Source organism: Typopeltis vanoorti, chromosome 1 (genome assembly GCF_054136105.1).
Source record: "Typopeltis vanoorti isolate ZY-2024b chromosome 1, IOZ_Tvanoo_1.0, whole genome shotgun sequence".
Lineage (NCBI taxonomy): Eukaryota > Metazoa > Arthropoda > Arachnida > Uropygi > Thelyphonidae > Typopeltis > Typopeltis vanoorti.
The window spans coordinates 97,734,422-97,758,393 of record NC_143549.1 but is presented as its reverse complement, the minus strand read 5'-3'; the positions used below and the strand labels follow the sequence as shown (position 1 = coordinate 97,758,393).

The 23,972-nt window shown below is 34.7% G+C and overlaps 1 protein-coding gene across 1 annotated transcript in view; it reads left to right on the top strand.

Moving 5' to 3' along the window:
* mRpL52 (mitochondrial ribosomal protein L52) overlaps positions 1-23,972 on the top strand; it is a 72,000-nt gene that overhangs the window by 28,884 nt on the left and 19,144 nt on the right. The window contains exons 3-4 of the mRNA XM_090392306.1: positions 3,792-3,859; positions 20,208-20,272. Of these exons, the coding sequence (XP_090248432.1) occupies positions 3,792-3,859; positions 20,208-20,272 (133 nt within the window). The remainder of the gene's footprint in view (positions 1-3,791; positions 3,860-20,207; positions 20,273-23,972) is intronic.

The window sequence follows — 23,972 nt, the reverse complement described above, 5'->3', positions numbered from 1 at the left end:
TATATAGAGATTTTTTTTTTTTTTTTTTAATTTAACTTGTTAAAATAAACATTACATGATAGGTAACAAGGACTATTTACATATTATATATTATAAGTTTTTAAGTATATATATTTCAGAGAAAAGAAACATTTTCCTTTCGGGTGTACAATACAGAATGCAACAAATAAATTAAAAATTTACAGTTCAGTTTCAGTCTGAGTTGTCTTTCAGATGAAGCACATTGTCGTCGTCAATCCAGAAGAGGGTACCAGTCGGATTCCACTCCTCTATGAATTTCGCGACAGTTCTTGTTTCTTTGAAGTGCTCAAGTTCCAATATAAGCTTGCTTTTTAGTTTCCGACGGAGGATATACATGAGGGTTTGTGCAGTTTCAGTGATGGATGGGTGCTGGTTACTTCTTGTCTGTTTTAGGTAGAAGCTGTAGATGACGGCCTTAGCGCAGATGAAGAGGAAATTGCATGTTCTGTGTCTGTTTTCTTCTGTGTGGACTAAATTCCAGTAGTCTTCTTGGCTGTGCGCGTAGTTACAGGTGCTCGAGGCAGTATTCAGGGCATAGGTGATTATCATTTTGTTTGCGGGACAGGTCAGATGTGTGTGTTCCAAGGTACCTGAAACGCCACAGAATAGACACAGATCCGTTTCTCTTAGCTGAAATTTGTAGAGCTTAGAGGGAGTTGGCAAGATGTTGTGCCATAGTCTCCACTGTATATCGGAATCTGGTTTGGCACATTTTGATTTATATGGCAGATCCCACTGAAAACTGTGTGGTATATGCAGCCTTGTAGATGAGAGTGTTAAGGCTGAGTATAAGAAGGGCGAGGATGGGGACACTGACATGAGGAAGTGGTATATTTTCTTGTAGTTGGAGGGAAGAATTGGAAGTGAGACTTCAGATTGTACAAGATGAAATATTGGCCCCGAGCAGTTTCTAGAAGGAATACGGATTTCCTGAGGTGTAGCAATATCTGGATAGGCTTTTATAATGGAGGCTTGCAGCTGTTGATATTGCTTTTCAGTTTTTGGGTTCTTCATTGGTAGGCTTGTGAATGCTTTCCACTTTAGGGTGTGGGTTAGGAGGTCTCCTATGACTCTTATTCCTGCCCAGTTCCATGTAGGGAAAAGAAAAGAAAAGGCTGGCCTGTTGTGAGACTTGTGATGTTTCTGTTCGCAAATAGTGGTTCTGTAAGTACAGCTGATTCTGTTGATCCTGTGAGTGTGTGATGAAGTCCTGTGTTTTTCCATTGCTGTAGAGCGTCTTTGTAAAAAAGAGGTAGCTTAGGAGGAGATGGTGCAGGACTGGCCATTCAGAGGATTGTGGAAAGTGTAAGTCCTCTGGTGGATGATTTCGTGATGTAATCGAAGGTGGTCACATAAGTGTGATTGCATTGAAGTGTTTTTAGGAGGAGGGTTATCCTGAAGGATCTAATCTTGTTTTCAAGGGAAATCAGGCCTTGACCTCCCTTGCTGAGTGGCTTGCAGAGTTGAGGGTATGTTGTCCAGTGAGTTTTGTTCCAGAGGAAACGTTTGATTTCCTTTTGAATGTGGTAGAGAAATTCTTCAGGAGGTGTGAGTACTTTGAGGGTATGCCATAAGATACTCGTAGCCATCTGGTTAACTATTAGTACTCTTCCTCTAAGTGAAGACATGGAACGAACGCTGTTCCATTTACCTAGTACCTGTTTAAAACGATTGTGCAGCTGTGTCCAGTTCAGTGTGTTATATATTTTGGTGTTGCCAAGGTGTACTCCTAAGTATCTTTGTCCTTCGCTTGACCAGGTACATTCGATCAGAGAATCATTTCTAGACTTCCATCTGCCTGGCCACAAGCCCGTGGTTTTGGCATAATTTAATTTGGCTCCTGAGGCTTGTGCATATAGTCTGTGTGCTTCTTCGGTTACTGTCATTTCTTCTTCATTTCGTACTATTACAGTGACGTCATCGGCATATGTTGATAAGGTAATTTTTTGATGTGGCTCTATTATTCTGGTTTGTTAGGAGATGATGGTGTCGTGTACTCTTTTTAAGAATGGTTCTATGGCCAGTGTGTGTAATTGACCGGAGAGGGGACATCCTTGCTTGATCCCTCGAGAGTATGACAAAGTGCGAGTGAGCTTGTTGTTGATTTTTAAGCAGAAGTGTGCATCTCTGTAAAGCAATTGCACTGTTTCAATGATGAGAGGACCATACCCAAATGCCTTTAGAACTTCATGAAGGTACTCGTGCTCTACTCTGTCGAAAGCCTTCTCCTGATCAAGGCTGACGAGAGCTAGGTCTTCATGTTGGCTGTTTGCGATGTGGATGAGATCTCTTATTAAATGGAGGTTATCATGTATTGATCTTCCTGGGACAGAGTACGTTTGATGTTGGCCAATAACTTTGGACAGTGTTGGCTTTATTCGGTTTGCTATAACTTTGGAAAATATATCTATATATATAGATAGATAGATAGATATCCACATAGTTTTATTATTGGTTCCATTTTGATGATTTTTTTGGAAATTTGGCAAAAAAAATAAAATTGATATTTCATACCTGCTGGATGGAATTTAATGAAATTGTATATTTAGGATCCATGTTAATTTGTTCAGTAATGTCAGTTGTGTAGCCTGTCAAAGTTGATAGAGTTCTTTGAGTAATGTAAGACATCATCATAGTTCCCAATAAAAACAGCAGAAAATATCAAGTCAAAAATTTAACTCTGAATAATTGCAATCTATTTAGTGAGCATGTAAACAAATTTCCATAACCTCATTTGTTATAATTATATTTATTAGCAAATAATACAGTATTGATAATTGTTTTATCTTGATGGAATTTAATAAAATTTGAGGTATTTAAGATCATTTAAAATTTGTCATTTCGTTAAATTTCATTTAATTAATATTAAACGGCTCTAGGTTCCATCATTGTGAAAATGAACAATGCTATATAAGAATGCCACAGTGAAAAGCATATTTTTATGTTTGTGATTATTCCTCCACTTATTATAAGAAATTTTAGTGAGATTTTATTTTTCACTTGGAAATTGGAAGATAAGCAGACTGAAAGTGTGCAGTTGTAACAGTAATTAAATGGCTTCTTTATTTGTGTGCTTTAATCACCCAGATGTCACACAAATAAAATATATCAGAAATATAAGCTTTACATCCATTACATTAGTATCCAAATGTTATATTAACTTCAAGTTAGACTTTGCACCCTTGTAATTATTGATGTGTATAAATATCAGGGCCTGTTCATTGATTAAGACCTTGCTTTAAAATACAAATTCTCACTATAGCAGATACTCCTAAATTAGAATAGCAAGTTCATCTGCAATGAACTTGCTATTTTAATTTAGAAATTCCCTGTAGCAAGCTTTTTACTATAATATTGTTTGTATGAGTTTGCTAGAGTGAGGGTTCACTTGATGAGTTTAATTTATTTGGGATAGCATGATGTATATGAATACATTCTCTCTCTGATTTAAAAAAAAAGATGAGCAAGTTCGCAATTAACAAAGAAACATTTTGATATAAATTCCAAAAAATTGCTAGTTACACATATAAAAGATTATAGGAATGTATAATACACCAGTACTCTGGTTGAGAAAATAGATGAAGAAAATTATCTTTTAGAAGGATGAAAACAAAAGTAATGATCAAGTTATCCTTTGAAACCACCAAGAAAGAAACTGCTATATAACTTCAAATTTTACTGAAATTACTTTTTTTAAGCTTGTAATTTCATTTTAAAGTACATGAGATTAAATTTGTATGTTTTTTTTTTTTTTTTTTGTAAATACATAGGCATGGTTTACCCAAGCATCACAATCAGTCTAGACCACTTGCTGATTTACCTGATTTCTCGTATGCTGGTAAGTTGGAATGTAAATTTGATGTTTTATAAATTGTCATCATCAACAGATATGTACCTTCAATATTTGTACTGAATTCAAAGCAAGTATTGTATGATTAAGTTTTAATTATTATTGGATTCCTATTGACACTTTTCTTCCATTTTAATTTGTTTAGATATCCAATATTGTCTAGCCCTATATTTTAATCATCTGAGGCACTATTAATAGCTTCATTCTACTTAGAATTTGGTCACCCTTTGGCTTATCTTTGCTCTTCCCCACTCAGTTTAAGTGACTGTATCACTTTAGATTATTATTCCTGCTTACATATTCTCTAATACTACAGTGGGTGATCATATTATTAGAGCTACTTCCATAAATTAGTAACAGTTTTACACTTCAGCCAATTATAATAAACGAAAACCAAAACCTGGTACACGGAATTCTTTATATTTTTTTTTATTAAATAATTATGTGATTTTAAATATACAGTTGACAATACTGTACTGTTGGTTTCATAACCTGTCATCATCATCATCATACGTATCAAGGATTTAGGCCTAGCATGGCCTGTTCCGGCCTTAGAAGTCATCGTTGAATCGTTTGAGAGGACGTCCTGGTTTTCTTTTTCCTAATGGCTTGTACTTTAAGGCTTGTTTTGGTAGTCTTTCTGTTTTCATTCTTTGAACGTGTTCCATCCATTTATGTTTATAGTTTATAATTTTTTCTATTACTGGTTCTTGGTTTAATTCTTTCATAATATCGTTGTTTCTTTTGTGATCAAATAGGGTATACTTTGCAGTTTTTCTCATAAACTTCATTTCTGCTGTTGTTAATCTTTGTTTGTCTTTTTGTTTTATTGTCCAGATTTCGCTTCCATACATTAAGACCGGTAGGGCTAATGTATTGTATACTTTTAGCCTGGTTTGTTTTTGAACTAGGTTTGGTTTAAATATACAGTTAATTACACCTGTTATTTTTAAATATTTTGCAATTTTTACGTTTTTATCTTTTTCATTTTCATATGTGATCATACATCCTAGGTAGTTAAATGAATTCACCTGTTCTAAGATCTTGTTATCTATTACTATTTTAGTTCTTGCTGGATCTTGTCCTTTAAAGGCCATAGTTTTTGATATTTCCGTTGATATTATCATACCATAATCTTTGGATATCTCATTTAGATTTAAAATAGCTTTCTGTAAATTATCTTCAGAATTTGTAATTATTATTTGGTCGTCGGCAAAGAGGAGAGTGTTTAAGTTAACTGTAGGTGAAAGTTTAATTACTTGATGTAAATTTTTGTATTTACATCAATTTCATTTATTTCATTTAAGTAGATATTAAAAAGAGTTGCTGAGAGGGGACATTCCTGTCGGACCCCTTGGTTTATCTCTCTTGTATGTGATAGCTCATGATTTAATCTTATTTGTATTTGATTATTTTCATATATACTTGTGATAGCTTTTAGGATATTATTTGATATTTGTCTTTCTTTTAATATGTTAAATAATATGTTTCTTTTAACTTTGTCAAATGCTTTTTCAAAGTCAATAAATGCAATATGTGTTTCTAAATTATATTCTCTTCTTTTCTCTATTATTAATTTTAGGCAAAAGGCCGGGTTTATACATGATCGTCCTTTTCTAAATCCATTCTGTACTTCTAGAATAAAGTCTTCGGAATATTTCATTAGTTTGTATTTAAGATACTGCTATATATTTTGTAACAGGAATTTAGTATACTGATACCTCTATAGTTTTTAGGGTCATCTCTATTACCTTTCTTAAAGATAGGAATCACAATTGCTTTTTTCCATTCTATTGGGGGGATACCAGTTGAGTAAATTTTATTTAAAAATAATAAGAGTCTTTCTTTGAATCTTGTTCCTGCGTATTTATTTAGTTTTGAACCTAGCTTATAACCTGTCATATGGATGCCATATTTTGTGTTTAGATTTTCAGCCACCACTTGACATCTGTCTTGTTCAGTTGCATTTGTTTATAAGTTATTGAGGTTATTCAAGCATTTTAATTACTTTTGAAGTGTTCTTATAATATTTTGGTGGTAAGTAGTTTATTTCAAGATTTGTATATGGTTTATAAGTGTTGTATTGTGTTATGTTATGATTTTTTTATTCTTTTCTTGACAGAGTATTTTTACCATGGGTGAGGCCAAAGATCTTTCTCCAATGAAAATTTCATAAATAAAAACGCTCTTAATGATTACTGAACATTCTCAAAGGAAGATAGCATCAATTGCTAATGTTTCATGAATATCAGTGGGTGTCAAATTAAAAATATATATGTATATATAAAAAAAAAATTGATGCAGATATTGAATTGGCACCAAAGCGTTTGAAGAAATGTGGCCAAAAAAAAAAAAATTACCACCCCACAGGATGAAAGAAAAATTAGAGATATTTGCTTGGAAAACAGGAAGGTACCTCAGAGGGTTCTTACAAAAATGATGCAGGATGCTGGCATTAAGATATCTTCAATGACAGCTCATCGACACATCAAGGATTTGGGCTTCTCATGTCGCTGACCGGCAAAAAAGCCACTGCTCATACATCAATGATGAAAAACAGGTACAATGGACCAAACAGTACCAAAAAATAGACAATCAAAGACTGGAAGAAGGTAATTTGCCAATTCCTGAAGTGAAACTTGCATATCTGCTTTTATAATTTAAAATTAATGCCTCTGTAATTTAATTTGACAGGAAACAAATTTTTAAAAATTCATTTCAGGTTTGCTTCTTCAATGAATCCTCAGTTCAGATTTTATCTGACAAATCTGAATTCGTGAGAAGACGAGCAGGAGAGAAATTTAAAGAAGACTGCATTGTGAAACAAGTGAAGCATCCTCTCAGCATCATGGTCTGGTTAGTCATCATCAGCCAAGGCACTGGTCGCCTATACATTGTAGAGGGAACAATGACGCAGAATCAATACATCAAGGTACTGGAGACCAAGATGCTACCCCAGGTACAGGAGTGGTTCCCCAATAACGATTTCTCATTCATGCATGATTTTGCTCCTTGACAAAAAAAAAAAAAAAAAAAGTCTAGATTCTTGACTGGCCTGGAAATTCACTTATTTGTGAATTTCCATTGAGAACCTTTGGGAACTGATGAAGTGGGAAATTTCCAAGGAACTTCAAATGGCAATTAATAGAGCATTTGATTGATGTGTGGCACAGGAATGAATCAATAAAATTAAACTGTGCCAAATGCATAGAAAGTATGCCCAAAAGAATCGAAGCAGTAATTGCAGCAAAATGCAGTGTTATCAAATATTGACCTCACTTTACTTTTTTTAAGTGTATCATTAGGGACTAGTTTTAATAAAAACAATTTGTTGTAAAAACATTGACAGTGCAGTTTTATTTCTACCCGAGACTCACAAAATACCTTTTTTGCACTGTGGCTCTAATAATTTGATCACCCGCTGTAATTTGTCAAGTTCCTTTCAAATATCTTAATTTTTAATATGATTCTGCCATTGATACCATCTGCCTACTGCCCTAATTTTTTCAGAATTCTCATGATCTGTGGTCTTCAGTTGATCATCATCATCAAATTCCTGCCATGTACCCTCAAGTGGTGTACAGGATATGATAGTACTACATAAAAAATTCGAAAATTTTTTCGTGTAGTACTATCATATCCTATACTATTTCCTTATTTTTTAAAATTTTTATTTTTTATTTATATGTTTTTATGGAGAACCCATTCACAAGAGGTTGGTTAACCTATAGCATACTAGTACCATGATAAGTACTCTCAGGGGATGTTCAGATTACTACGACAGCACTACATGATTAATTTTACATTATTATTTATATCCTATCAACAATTTTCATCCAAATTAGTCTATTACTTGCCAGCACCTGCATATTGTTATATCTAACATTTCATACTTCCAAGGTAAATTTTTTTCCAAGTTAATTTTTTACTTCTGATGGAATCAATCCATCTGGACCTTGAGCACTCTGGGTCTCTTTCCTGTCATCTTGTCATTTTCTTTCCTCACCCATTCTATTTAAATGGTCAATACCACCTTAGATTAGTTCTTCTGACACATTCTTGAATACTAACAATGTCAAGTTCCTTTCTAATATCTTCATTTTTAATATGATTCTACTATTTATGCCATCTGTTCACTCCCCTAATTTTTCTCTGAACCCTCATATCTGTGGTCTCTAGTCCTTTCAAGTGCTTTATTTCTAACCCATTTCTCAGATTAATTTAAAACTGGTTTGAGCACTGTCTTGTATATTTGTTAGTTTGGTGTTTTGGCTAATTTCTCTCTTATTCCATACAAATTTATTCAGCTGGCTACCCACCATACTAACTTGGCTTATTCTGTTGTCTATTTCCAGATTTAACTTGACATCTTCACCAAAAAAACTGTGCCTGAATAGCTGAAATATTTTACTTGTTCTGTAAGATATCCACAGAATGCAGTTTAATTTTATGTTCCTGCTTATTTTCATAGGTTTGGTCTTTCTGTTGCTGATTTTCATGCCAAATTGGTTAACCTGTTATTCAATTTAATTAGAGAATCCTGGAGACTTGCACTAGATATGTTTAGGAGTACAACATCTGCAAAAAAGCAGAGAACTGCGTTTGACATCCCAGTTCTAATATTTTGCTTAATGTCACTTTCTTTCATAATGTAATCCACATACAGTAGCAAACAAATTAATCTGAACATTCACATTTTAAAGAAAAATTTTAATTTTGCAAGAAAATAAATACAAAAATTAAATCCAACTTTATCTAATAATTTATATGTGCTCCTCTGTTTCTAATAGGTTCATTAATTCACTTAGGCATAGACTCTACCAATGTAGAACATTTTTCTTATTTCTGCATCTCGACATCATACTTTTATAATGGATTGTATAAAGTTATCCATTGCATCACAATTTAATTTTCCAGTCTCTTTCTACCGGCCTGTTTGGCCGGGTGGTTAGCGTATCCGCTCTCCAGCCAAAAGGCTGTGGGTTCGAATTCTGCCGTGGGCATTGGATGTTTGTGATAGTCTGTGGAAATGCTAATGGTGGTGGTGGTTGGCAGTAGATGGTGTTGACATAGATGTGGTTAGTTGATGGATGAGTGATGGAGACAGAGTTGTAGAGTAGATACCCTCCCTCAATGAATCTTTGGACTCCCTGGAGGTGTCACATAATAATAATAATAAATTTTCTATTGGATTATAATGTCAGGAGAGTTACTTGGCCACTGAAGCAATTGCATGTTGTGATTTTTGAGGAACTCTCAATTTTTTTGAAGTGTGGCATGGCACAAGATCCTTTTGGAAGATTAGTTTTTTTTCTTTTTGGATCTGTGGGACTACTCTTTTCTCCAATATTTTTATGTATTGTCACTTTTCATCATCAACGGGTACAAGTGATCCTGGGCCGTCTTGTGTAAACCAACCCCAGAACATCTTTTTAGCTGGGTGTTTAGGAGCTTGTTGAGGGTTGGTAAATTAAATAAACAAGAGAATCAACAAAGATGGTATGGTAGGAAGTCAACTGAATAAATTTATATGGAAAGAGAGGGCAATTAGTCAAACACTAAATTAGCTGTATACAAGACAGTATTCAAACCAGTTTTGACTTATGGGTCTGAGAGCTGGGTCAGAAGTAAAACACTAGACCATAGACTTGTCAGACTGCAGATATGAGAATCCTGAGGAAGATTTAGGGGCATGAACAGATGGCATCAATATTATATTAAAAATGAGGATATTTGGAATGAACTTGACATTGTTAGCATTCAGCAATGCGTTAGTAGAGCTAATTTCAGGTGGTATGGTCATTACTTTGAACAGAATGGGAGAGGAAAGATTAGCAAAACAAGTGTTCTCTGCCAGGGGTTGGTAGGAAAAAGACCCAGAGGAAGACCAAGATATAGGTGGAGTAAAAAGTGCCTTAGAAGATAGAAATACAAGGTCCGATAATGTTGGAGGTTTTGACAGGTAACAGACTGATTTGGAGGAAAATTGTAGATAGGAAATTAGTAATGATGTAAATTTTTCATGTAGTACTATCATATCCTGTACACACCCCCTTGAAGGTACATGGCAGGAATTTGATGTTGATGATTGAGGGTTGGTGGGAGGTCTTCTCAACTGCTGATTTGCGAACATAGAGTACTCACTCTCCTTGGACAAAGAAATGGCACTAATCTGAGAATATGACCTTCCACTTCTCAACAGTGCAGTCTTTGTACACTTGTGCCCACTGGAATCACTCTTTCTCCATAGCTTTCATGAACAGTTGTTTCTTTTTTGGTCTGTGGGCAGTCCTCCCTACTTCCAACAACGATGGACCATCATGTCAGAAACATTAATCCCATTAAGTCTACTTGGATTCATTTTGGTTTTCCTTAATAGCAAATGATCTTGAGTAAGTGTGTTTCCTTTTTCATCCACATTTAGCTTTTCTGTCAGGAGAAAAGGTACCTATTTCCCTAAGCCTCTTTAAAACCTCTAACCTACTAATGGGGAACACCACATGAAGGTGAAGATTGGACATTAGGTCAGAAGCTCCCAGTTGGTTCTCTGCATTCCTGAAAGATGATGTGGAGGTCTTGTCCCAGTTATTTGACTTTGACCCTTAAGTGACCCGTCTTTAGTTGATCAGCTGTTTTATTTCTATCTCAGTTCTCATATCCTTAAGTTAAAATTTGCTTGAAATGTCTTGTATACTGCTAGTTTAGTGTTTTGGCTAAATTTCTCTTGTATTCCATATAAATTCATCTCTCTCTCTCTCTCTCTCTCCTTGCCCATATTTTGTTATCTATTTCTAAATTTAATTTGTCATCTTCATAAAAATTATGCCTAAATAGCTGAAATATTTTTCTTCTTTTATGGCTTTTTTATTGAGAATGCAGATTTTCTATTTTTGTGTAGTTTGCCTTTTTATTGCTGATTTTCATACTTAATTTGTTACAGCAAATTATTCACTAAAATAGAATACTCAGGTTATTCATTAAATTCAGTATACATCCTGAAAACTTACACTGGATTTATTTAGGAGGATTCATCTGCAGAGTTTTAAAAACCTTAGTCGAGTATATCTGATTTTGATATTAGATTTAATGTCACTTTATTTCATATTGTGATTCATATAGATTATGAATAACATTAAAGGTTGTGTACATCCTATTCTTATACCTGATTTTACATTATCTTTATGTACTTTCATTCTATTAGCTGTCTTGACTGCATGCTATATACACCCTCTGTCCAAAAAGAAACCGAACTTTTGATAAAAAATAAAACACAGGCAATTATAATTATTCAAATCATTTATTTCAATCAGTATACTCTCCCTCAGTTTGAATACAGCGTGGTCAATTAATTCATTAAATGAGTTTTTTATATCGGTTTTTGGGATACTGTTGAGGGTCTTGGTTACTGCCACTTGAATGTTTTCAGTGGTGTCGTATCGCTTTCCTTTCATCAGCAAATGAAGTCGGGGAGAAGAGAAAGAAGTCACAAGGTGCTGAATCAGGTGAATACGACGAGTGATCCAACACACAAACTTGTTTTTTGCTCAAAAACTGTCTCATAATGTTCGAACGATGAGATGGTGTATTATTGTGCAAAAGTGACCAGCTGCCTGCATCACGATATTCATGCCATACATGATGAATTCTCGCTATCAATCGCTTCAAAACTTCGAGATAAAACTCACCATTGACCGTTTGGCCAGGCAGAACGAATTATTTGTGGATAATGCCCTTGGAATATAGAAAGAAATCAGCATTGTCCTTCTTTTGACTTCTTTAAGCGACTGTTTTTCAGATGCCCCTCTTCTGGTGGTCTCCACTCAGTGCACTGCCGCATTGTTTCGGGCTCATACTCAAAACACCACATTTCATCACCAGTAACGATTTCAAGGAAGTTTTAGTCCTTATGAATGGTTTTAATGATGTCCTTGTAGTGTTCAATTTGATACATTTTTTGGTCGTCGGTCAACTCGTGGGGAACAAATTGCAAATTTAATTTATGAAGGCCCAAACTCTCAGTCAAAATGTTGTGCACAGTTGATTTTGGAATCTCCAATTCATCTTCAATCAATCTCACAGCAATTTCAGGTTTTCTTTGATGAAATCATGCACTTTTTGGATCTTAACTTTTCTCAGTCCAGTTTTTGGACAGCATGGCTTTTCGTCGTCCTCAAGTATCTCTTGACCACTTTGAAATCACTTAAACCGCTCCTAAACTTGAGTACGGGATAGGCATTCATCACCATATGCTTTTTGAAGCATTTGATACGTTTTGGTAAAGCTTTTACGAAGTTTAACACAAAAGTCAATCGCAGCTCTCTGTTTGAAACTCATTTTCCGACCGTTCGTCAAAACACGCTGTCACTATTGGCACTATAATTCGGCTTCTAATGAAACAAATGTCATAAACAGATTGACACAATACTAATGATGGTTGCTGCTTTCAACAGCAAAAAGTCACAACAGGTGGTGCCACTAGTTTCTTCTATTTTCGAAAAGTTCGGTTTGTTTTTGGACAGAGGGTGTATTACTATGCATGTTTTCCCATTTCTACCATATAAATGCAATGTTATGAAGAACTTTTCTTTTGGCATCCTATATGCCTCATCCATATCTACAGAATTTACTTATTAAATTATTCCCATGATTTCTCATCTGTTTGTTTTAAAAGTAAAAATGTTACTCTGATAATGATTATTTTCTGGACCCAGCTTGTTTTTACCTAAGTTTTTCTTCCACAATTTTTCTTAGGCTCTTCTCAAAAATGTTGTATAAATCTTACTTGGAATAGTGGCACCACTAGTGGCACTTGTGGTGCCACTTGTGGAAACCACTGGTGGAAAAGTGGTGGCACTAGTGGCACCACCTTGGAACACCTTATAGAGAAATTCCTCAGTAATTTTTCACTTTTAGTTTTATTTCCCTTTTTATAGGTGGTTACTATGTGTTATATTATTATCTTATTGTTTTCTGATTTGGAAATTGCTTAACATTCATGTGTATATTTCATGTTTAGTGTGTGTGTGAGAAAGAGAGAGCAAGAGAGTGAGCTACTCCAACCATTTAGAATTTGACCCTCTGTGCAAGCCCCCCAAATTATGCAGTGCAGCCCTGTAAGAATTTTATATCTCCTTATTTGAGCATTTCTAACTAAATATCATCTGTTCTAGCTGCCTTTCTGTATTTCATGTGTCTGATATCTGTTTCTACCTCAAGTTTCTGATGGATATTTTTACATTGAGCATGCAATGTACATATGTACTCCTCATTACATTCCTCTTAAATATAATCTACCATTCTGTCATTGATTATCTGATTTAATAATCTTTCAGAGTAATTACTCCAGGCATCCAAAATATTTTCAGTTTTTATGTTGCCTGTATCATCTCTATTTTTCTTTCTTTTTATTTTTTTCCTTTTAATAACCTCTAGAATGTTTTATCACCTTTGTAATATATGTCTTCTATGTTCTTATCAAAAAAAGTATGAACACTTTAGTATGTGTAAACTAGATGAAAAAAAGTAATTTAAAATCTTCAAATTATTATTTTTTTTTCTAGCTTACACATACCATAGCGTTCTTACTTTTTTTTTTCCTGTATTTCTTGAGTGCACTCTGTATCTTGTCTGTAGCTTTTGATGTGATTTAGTTTTTTCCAAGGTATTATGAAGTTTTGATTTTTCTATCCTTATAGACAAGTTTGCCACATGCTTCCCTACCTGATTCAATTAATGTTTTCTTCAGATTTTGTCCCTCAGTCTCCAAGGTTTGTTTCTTGTTTTCATACTCTTATTTTTTTTTCTCCAGTGATATTTGTATATTTGAACCACAGTTCACTTTGCTGACAACCATTTAGGACATTATCTGACCAATCAGAAGATATTGCTATCAACAATAACATAGTTAACAGTACTTGTTGTTCTCTCCATGTAAATTTATGCACGTTTATGTTGAAACATGTTAATAATAAATAACTAGTTCATATCCTAAACAGGTATCCTGCAGGTACTTGGCATTATTATGAGCTTTGCTCTTTTCTCCCAAATTTTCCCAGAACATCCATTTATCTGGAATATGTTTTCTGCTCTGCTTCCCTCCTTAATGACTTAACTTCTTTTTTAGTAGAGCCTTCTACAGGACCATAGAACAAAAAATCTAATTTATTAATTTTCCCATTTGGAAATTGTCTAACATTCATGTTTAGTGTTGAATACTACATCTACTGCTTCCTACCTGATTACTTTTGCTTGAATATAATATCTTAGTTTTGTTTTAGTGATATTTCACTTGTTTTAGTTTTCATTGTTTCAGAAATAGTTATAGAAAGTTTTTTCATTTGATGAACAAGTTAATTATGACAGACATGAAATTATATTCTTGTTTTAATCCTACACCCAATCTTATTCAAAAGACATTTCCGTGAAGTATTTTTACAGCTTGGCTGCTTGTATAATAGAAGCTATTGACTTCATATTAATTGTTTTAGCATCCCATAATACAAAGAATACTTCCTTTTGGAAGTTTTTTGGAAGGCACGAAATATAAATTCTTGTCTATTATAATTTACTTGATTACTAAGTGAAAAAACTTCCTACGACTATCTCTGACCCAAAGTATTTTAAAAATATGGTGATATATACTGTTTTACTACTTGTGTGTGTGTGTGTATATATATATATGGAAAATATATGACTGCATTGATTTAACTTCAGTATCTTCCTGAGTCAGGGTGCTTAAGGGTCAAAGCTGAATAACTGAGAAGAGACCTCCACATAGCCTTTAAAGGAATGCGGAGAACCGACCAGGGCTTATGACCTAATGTCCAATCCTCACCTTCTCATGGTGCACCCTGTCGGGTATCTGCTTTGATACTGAACAGACGAGGATGGGCTGGCAATTTGGGATTTAGCTGACCAAATTGTATTCTTATTGGTTAAATCAAAATAAAAAATGATGGTACAACATGACAAAATTTCATGCCGGCTGGGGCGTCGCCCAGTTAAACAAGGCCCCCGTTGTTTTTGCCAGGGAACCAGGGTGAACAGCGAAAAGTCAGCTACTGGAACAAATCTGAAAACACATCTCAACATCACCAGAGTTAAAGATTGGTACTATCAACGTAAGAAGCCTGAATGGCAAAGAAATGGAGCTAGCTGAGGAATTAGATAAGTACCAGATCGACATAATAGGGGTGACTGAAACAAAAAAAGGCCAAAACTGGTGAGATCTTTCTGAGCAATAAATACAAAATGTTATATTCAGGCAATGACAATCAAGGAAAAGAAGGAGTAGCCATAGTATTCAACACAAAATATGAGGCTAATCTTCTAGAATGGCAATCAGTCTCAAGTAGAGTAATGTGGGCAAATATGAGAATGGGGAACTGCACAATGAGACTTATTTGTGCCTATGGTCCCACAGAAGGTTCTACTAAGTGGAGGAATTTTTTGATGTTTTAGAAAAAGCAACTGACACAATGAAAAAGGAAAAGTTGGTCCTTGTTGGGGATCTAAATAACAGAGTAGGAAATGATTGTGAGACATACAAAAATATTTTGGGAAAATTTGGAGAAAAGAACAAAGCTGATAATAATGGCAAATATCTGTTGGATTTCTGCTCAGGACATGGACTGGTTATTACTAACACCATGTTCCAACATAAAAATGTGCACAAATTCACATGGAGAGAAGAGGCTAGGAATAAGAAAAGTCTCATTGACTATGTTATTGTTGATAGTGATGTCTTCTCCCTGGTGCAGGACACCAGAGTGTACAGAGGATTTGAAATTGGAAGTGATCACTATTTAGTCTTGAGCAGGATAAAACTGAATTTCATATTGAAAAGAATAACATGTAAGAAAGTTTTAAAGCGAATAAAAGTTGAGCAGTTCTCAGATGTGAACTGTAGACTAAAATACAGAAAGATTATTGAAAAAATAATGAAAGCGTTTGAGAACAGAAATCAAACCTTGGAGATTCAGTGGCAAACTCTGAAGAAAACATTGATTGATTCTGCGAGAGAGGCATGTGGTGAGGTTGTGTGTAAGGATAAAAAAATCAGAACTCCCTGGTGGACACAGGAAGTTAAAGAGGCAGTGAAGGAAAAGAAGAATGCATATCAAAAGTTCCTGTCAAATAGGTCAGCTTTTGCTCTTAGAGAATATAGAGACAAATGCAAGAATGCTAAACACTTTGTAAAACTAGCTAAACAAAAGTCATGGGAGGACTTTGGCTAGAATATAGAAAATAAATATCAAGAAGGTGGCAAAATATTCTGGAGGTTGTTGAAGAAGCTTAGGAATGGAGGAAAGAGTGCTGTAAAAGGAGTTAGAGATGATAAAGGTGACATGAAAACAGGAGAAAAAGATATCCTTGAAGTATGGAGTAATTACTTTGAAAAACTGCTAAATGAAACAAGCAGTGATGACAGCACAGTGGTAAAAAACACTGACCAGGCATGCAGTCAAGAATGCATATCCATACTTGAAGTAGAAAAAGCCATCAAAGGCTTGAAATGTGGAAAGGCAGCAGGAGTAGATGATATCGACCAGAAATGCTAAAGTATGGTGGTATAAAAGTCTTACAGTGGCTGCACTGCATAGTTCAGAAAGCCTGGACAGAGGGACAAATTCCTGATGATTGGAGTAGAGCTCTCATAGTACCCATATATAAAAAGGGCAATAAAACTGAATGTGAGAATTACAGAGGTATTTCCCTACTGAGTGTTCCTGGCAAGATCTATGTAAGTATACTTGAGAAACGGTTGAGAAGAATTGTGGAAGAAAAGCTGGGTGAAGAACAAGCTGGATTCAGGCCAAATAGAGGCTGTCAGGATCAGATCTTCACTTTATGACAAATAGTCGAGAAAGCATGGGAATATAACAAAGGATCTGTATTTAAGTTTTGTCGATTTGGAAAAGGCATATGACAAGGTGCCAAGAGAGAAGCTATTCAATACGCTGCAGTTATAGGGTGTCAATGGGGCATTATATCAATCAATACTTAGTCTTTATTTGAGTTGTAAGTCGGCAGTTAGAATTGAAAGAAGTACAGGAAAATGGTTTAATGTTAAATCTGGTGTGAGACAAGGATGTACATTATCCCCTCTGTTATTCATTATCTATATGGATCACATTATGAAGGAAAGTGGTATTAAACCTGATATTAAAATTGGAGATGTTAATGTCAGCTCTTTGCTTTATGCGGATGACGTTATACTTCTAAAAAAATCCGCTACTAGTCTGCAAGATTCTCTGACTAAATTGAATAGCTGTTGTAATAGACATGGTATGAAGGTCAGCAATAAAAAGACAAAGACAATGAAAATAGGCAGAATCGTTGAAAATGTCAACTGTGTTCTGAATAGAGAATCTGTGGAACAAGTAAAACATTTCAGCTACTTAGGCATGATTTTTAGTGAAGATGGTAAATTAAATATAGAAATAGACAACAGAATCAACAAAGCTGGTATGGTGGGAAGTCAATTGAATAAATTCATATGGTATAAGAGAGAAATTAGTCGGAACACTAAATTAGCTGTATACAAGGCAGTGTTCAAACTAGTTTTAACTAATGGATCTGAGAGCTGGGTCAGAAGTAAAACACTTGACCAAAGAGTAGAGTCAGCAGATATGAGAGCCCTGAGAAAGATTAGAGGTGTGAACAGATGGCATCAATGGCAATATCATATTAAAAATGAGGATATTAGGAAAGAACTTGACATTGTTAGCATCCAGGAATGCGTTAGCAGAGCTAATCTCAGGTGGTATGGTCACTTAAATAGAATGGGAGAGAAAAGATTAGCAAAACAAGTGTTCTCTGCCAGGTTGGCAGGAAAACGAACCAGAGGAAGACCAAGATATAGGTGGATTGATACGGTACAAAGTGCCTTAGACAATAGAAATACAAGATCTGATAATGTTGGAGTCTTGACAAGTAACAGACTGATTTGGAGAAAAATTGTAGATAGGAAGTTAGTAATGATGTAATTTTTTCATGTAGTACTATCATATCCTGTACACCCCTTGAGGGTACGTGGCAGGAATTTGATGATGATGATGATGATCTTCCTGAGTCTAGCTCCTACTTAGGAAACCTGAATAAAGGTTGAAACTGATCTAGGTAGTGACTTTTTCCATGTGAAAGGCCACAAGAGACCAATAGCAGATCAGTACCATGTGTGGTCAAGAGGATAAGAAGAAAGGAGGAATCTGTTTACATTTTTTTTTTTTTTTTGTCATTAACTGAAGGTTCTTTGGGAATGGCACAGTGGGAGAGGCAGTTCCAAAGAACAGAAGTAGATGGAATGAAAGAGGAGGCAGTGAAGTCAGTTCAGTGAATTTCAAGATGGAAAAGAGTGTTAGTTAGCAGTAGCTCTTATTCTGATGAGTTTGGAGTGAAGTAGAGGAATAATAGTGGCCAGTTCAGCAGAGTACTGTCTATGAAAGTATCTGTAAAAGAGGTTCAAGGCAGAAACTGATGTATGTGAGAGAGGGATTGAAGTGGATATTGCCAAAAGTTAGCTAGGGCCAAAACAGCCTTGCCTACTCCCTCAGGGTTGTCAAAGGCATTAGTGGATAATAACAGATTGATAATGTCTGCCTGGAAGTTATTAGTATATGAACAGAGATTCATATATTCATAACTCTTTTCTAGACACTTTTAAGCTGCATTGGTCATATTTCATAGGATATCAATAATGTGAAAGCTTAAGTTTCACCATTCTGCTATTACTGATTTATTTCCTAAAATAGATCAGCTGGCAGAAGTTTGATGGTTTTACAGTGTACTGTTGTTAAGTGTTGCAAAATCTGTTTAAATCCATATCTTTTTGAATATTCACTGCTTAAACAGTTTTTGTGTGTTTTGTTTATCTGAATAATGACTAAGTAATGCAATCACTATAGTGAACTTGCAGGAAAGAATGGAATAATTCATTAATGATTTTATTTTCCAGAAGTGAACATTATATAGCTTTGGCCAGATCTTTTTTTTTTTTTTTTGATAAGTAGTTAATGAATGAGTTTACTTTAAGTGTTTGATTATACTTATTGATATTGTGTGTTTGATTATATTACCTTTCCATTTAAAATGCTTATCTTATGATCTTTTACTCTTATTTTAAGTATGTTCACTTTTTAATTTTTCTTAGATTTTACTTTTTATTTCCTAATTTCAAATTCTTTAATTTGTGAAGTTACTTTCTTAATTCATTACATTAAAATCATTGCATTTGAAAATAAGCAAAAATATGGTATGTCAATAGTGTTATTGATATAGAAAGATCCTTGTGTCAATCTAATTATAATCTAGTTTTATGTATATATATAAAAGTTTTTCAGTTGGTTATAAATTAAATGGAAGTTGCCAAGAAGCTATATTCTTGTTTAATCCTTTATCCAAATGTAATCAAAGTTTGCATGTGAAATATCTTCACAGCTAGGCTACTTGTATATAGAGGCTAATGACTTCCTATTAATTGCTTTAGTATCCTATTATGCAAAGCACATATCATTTCAGACATGTATAATGCTATGTGCTACCTAGACTCATTTCGACCTTTACTTCACATGCAAACTTATTTGCTTGTGCTTAGATAAGAGATTAAACAAGAATATAATTTCTAAGCAACTTTCCTGCAATTTATTGATCTATAAGGAAAGTTAGCCAAACTAAGACCTGTCATTAAAAAGTTGTCTCCATAGTGCACTTGTGAGAAAATTCAATAATTATAAATTTTTTTTTTAAATTAAATTTTTTTTTTTGCTAGTTGTTAATGCATAAGTACGATAGTAGGAGAAAATATTAACTTTAAAGACACTGATCCTATTCTTCCTTAGAAAAATGTACTGTTCCTTGATTCTGCCAGCTTTAGTTTTTTATTTATTATTGTTTATTTTGTGATGCACATTTGTTCAGAATTTTAATTTCATGCACACTCTCTCTCTCTCTCTCTCTGACACACACACACACACACACACAAAATCCATTAGAAGAAAGGCCACCAGCGTCCAGTCTTTGAAGTTGTTTTTGTACATTCATGACTATGAACCTGCTGCTTTGTTTTGGAGATTTTCATGATTTTATTCCATTTTAGGTCTCCAGCAAGCATAGTAGAACTATCACATTGAGTAATGAAATTCATCTACAGGTTAGTTTTTCCCCCAAAAAACATAACAAGGTTTATCAATAAAAATAATGATTTTATTCCTTGTTCTTTTTATGTAAATAATTAATATCTGATAAAACCACATTTATATAATTCACCTTCTTAATTGTTTTGTGTTTAAATTCTTAAACTTGATAACTTGATATATATTTTTTAATCACATTTTAGATGGAAGACCTGCACCGTTATCTGTAGGTCAGAGAAAGCGACTCCTTTTGCAAAATGAATATGCAGTAAGTTTTACTTAATATTTTAATAATAAGGATATTAATCATGAATTATTTTTTTGCCTTATCGAAAAACTGAATGGATGGTTAACATCATTGATATTAGTAGCATAATTATATAATGTGCTTGAATATTTAGAAACCACAAGTGCCACATATGAGGGTGGTCTGAAAAGTTCTTGGCCTAACAATGATAAAACGAATTTATAATTTCAACATAATCTTGTAAAAATTCGTTGCAACAAGAATAAATTTTGTATAATGAACGCATCGAGTTTTTATAGTTAGGCAGAACCCAGAACACCTGTAAATAGTCTTTTCTCTTAACATTTAGTATTGTATGTAACGTGTACAGCCCAACAGGAATTAGCTATCTCTTTGAACAAAAGATGTAAAGCTTTCAAGGCTAAGTGAAATGCTCTACAGTCAGAACACCATTTGAAATTTTGTTTACAAGTTCAACCCTAAGTGACCTCAAGGTCAATGCAAAAAAGGGGGCAGCAAAAATTCAAACGGATGTTCCGCTGGCAGACGTAATGAGATTAGAACACAAAGACAGAGAAGAAAGAGCTTGTTGAAGGTTCCAGAATCAGGAATCATATGGGGTTCATGTAAGTGCATGCAAGGAGTGCACGGGGTTTAGAAAACTGAACCCAGGGTCTCGAAACTGATGGAATATAAGATGGGACTTCGACAGACACGGGGAGTAGAGTTTTTTTACACAGAGAAGAAATGAGCATACGAGGAGACGATGTGGTAGAAAGCCTTAGAGTGAAGTCCTGATGTGTCGAGGAGGAAGCCGAAGGAGGGAAGCTGGTGGTCAGAGGGAGAAAAATGCTGCAAGCCGTCGTTAGCCCAGAAGCGTAGATGACTAGGGGACGAAACAGCTGAAGAGCAGCCGAACTTGTCTATGAGCTGTTCCACTTATCTAAGTCCATGAAGGCCCTGACAATTCACAACCCTTCACCAGTGTATTAACACAGCGATGAATCGTCATCCACATCCCGCAAGCCAACCTGATGAATTGCTGCTATCCCAAGGACCTGAAGGAGGAAAGATCCAAAACCCCAGATGAAGAAAAGGAAACATAGGAAGTCAGCCAATGGAATTGGAGAATGCAACCCAACAGAAGACAGCCCATGTGAGTTAAAATATTGTTTTATTTAGACTGTGTGAAAGCTATAAGAATAGGTTATAGAACTGGAAAAATACATGTAAGGGAGACATTAATAGCCAGAGTAACTTTTAGAGATTTGTTCTGTCTGGATTTTGATGATTGCATCTAAGAATGAGTATAGCTAATTCCTAGGAAGTATTTTGGGTTATGATTTTTATCTAACGCCTGTATATAATCATGTATGGTTTTCTTAACTAAGTTTATAAATTGTTATATTAATCGTAACATGTCCTTAACTCCGATTATTCATAATAAGAAGTTTGTTAATGATATTTCTTTAAGCTAGATAGATAACATGATGTGTACCTTCTATTAATTGAAGAGAGATATATGCAGGTATATTGAGAAGTTTGTTGATGATAATTCTTTAAGCTAGATAGATAACATGATGTCATCATCATCAATTTCCTGCCATGTACCCTCAAGGGGTGTACAGGAATAACATGATGTGTGCCTTGTATTAATTGAAGTAGAGATATATGCAAGTTTGTTTTTAGAGTTTTTTTTTGAGAATTACAGAGGATCACCCTCTGTCTTATAGTGTAAAATATATGCCTGCTTGTTGATTATTAAATCCTATGTTGCATTTAAACGAAGTTTTGCCTGATCTTATTTTTAATTACAATTCATTGATCCTAAATAAAGATCAAACCTAAGCGGGAGATGTTGGTATAAATAGTAAGTGAGAAAAGGGCCAAGACTGCAAAGCAAATTGATAACTTGGGGACGATAAAGAGATTTTGTTGTGAAAGATTTAATAACCTACTGGAAGTATTATATTTCTTGCACCATATTGAGGCATGGATGGAGCAGTCAAAAATCTAAATAAATATTTCCATTGCTCTTGGGTAGAAGGAGTATAGAATACAGAAGGTAGGAATCTAGAGTATTAAAAGGGGAATGTATTAAATTAAGTACCGATAATATTACACTGCCGCAGCATCCCCAGAATATATAATAGGAAACACGAGAATATATTACAATGTCGCATCATCGACAGGATATATAATAAAAAAACAACAACTAAAATATAACACCCCCCCCCCCTTAAGACAAATACATTTATTCCAGTGATCCAGCACCATTATCCCGTCCCTGTAGTGGTTCTCAGTACAGATAATTTTGCAGATCTTAGTTTCAAAGAAAAACGCTGACCAGTGAGAAAGAGTTTTACTTTTGGGAAGAGATAGAAGTCAGAGGGAACCAAATCTGGGGAATAGGGTGGATCTTCCAACAATTCATAGTGCAGATCCCTTAATTTTCCCATTGCCAAAACACCTTTGTGGGCAGGTGCATTGTCCTGATGAAAGATGATTTTTTTCTTCTGTAAACCAGGTCTTTTCTCATGAATTTTTTCGTCTGGTCTGGTTAATAGATCGGAATAATATTCCCTAGTTATTGTTTTACCCTTTTCAAGATAATAAACAAAATGCCTTTACCATCCCAAAACACTAATGCCATGTCCTTTCGTCGGTTTCATCCTGCTGATGGAACCGACTTTGTCTACTTTGGCAATGAACAACCAGCTTCTGTCCACTGTTTTGACTGCTTTTGGATTCTTGTGTGTAATGGTGAATCCAAGTCTCATCCATAGTAACAAACTGATGCACAAAATCAGTTTTATTCCTGTTAAAATGCTTCAAGCACTGTTCAGAGATTTTCATGCAAGTGCGTTTTTGCTGCGAGCAAGCATAGGCACCCATCTTTTGCAAAGCTTTTCATTTGCAATTCTTCATGCAAAATATATCGTACATGTTATTTTGAAATGCCTATAGTCTTAGCAGTTTCACGCACTTTGACTCGCTGGTCATCCAATACCATATCGTGCACTTGATTAATAATACTGGTGGTGTTATACTTTTTTTGGACGTCCTTCACTTGGATCATCTTCAAGGCTGGCATGGTCATGTTTAAACTTGGCAGCCCATTTCTTAATTGTCAAAAAACGAAGGAAAAGAGTGCCCATAAATGTTTATGTACTTCTAATGAATTTCTTTTGATGTTAAACCTTCTTTTACAAAGAATTTTAATAACCTCACGATACTCAATTTCATCCATTTCAAGGGATACAAACAACACTTTGGCTTCAGACAGCTATATAAAACAAACGACTTGATAGAATGATTTGGAATTTCACATGGATGCTTATGATGGATGTACCAGCTTAGAAAAAAAAAAATTGTGCCAATAGGCATTGCCATCGATTCGAGGCCAAGAACTTTTCAGATCACCCTCGTATATGTAGATTTAAGCTGACTTTTTAATACAGTCAGTTGAAGATGTATAGTAATGTTAATTTAAATAAGTGGATGCTTGTCATTCCTCCATATTTGGAACAGTATCCTAGAGAGAGAGATTGAGCCAATGGCCGGTGGGTGCGGGGGGGGGGGAGATGGTTCAATACCGTGTTGCATTTACTATCTGTGTGTGACTCAAATTCATGAATAAACTCTCGGTAACTTTTATGCATCGGTAAATAGTCTGTAGATCACATCATTCCCAATTTTTTTTTTTTTTTTCATTGCTTGC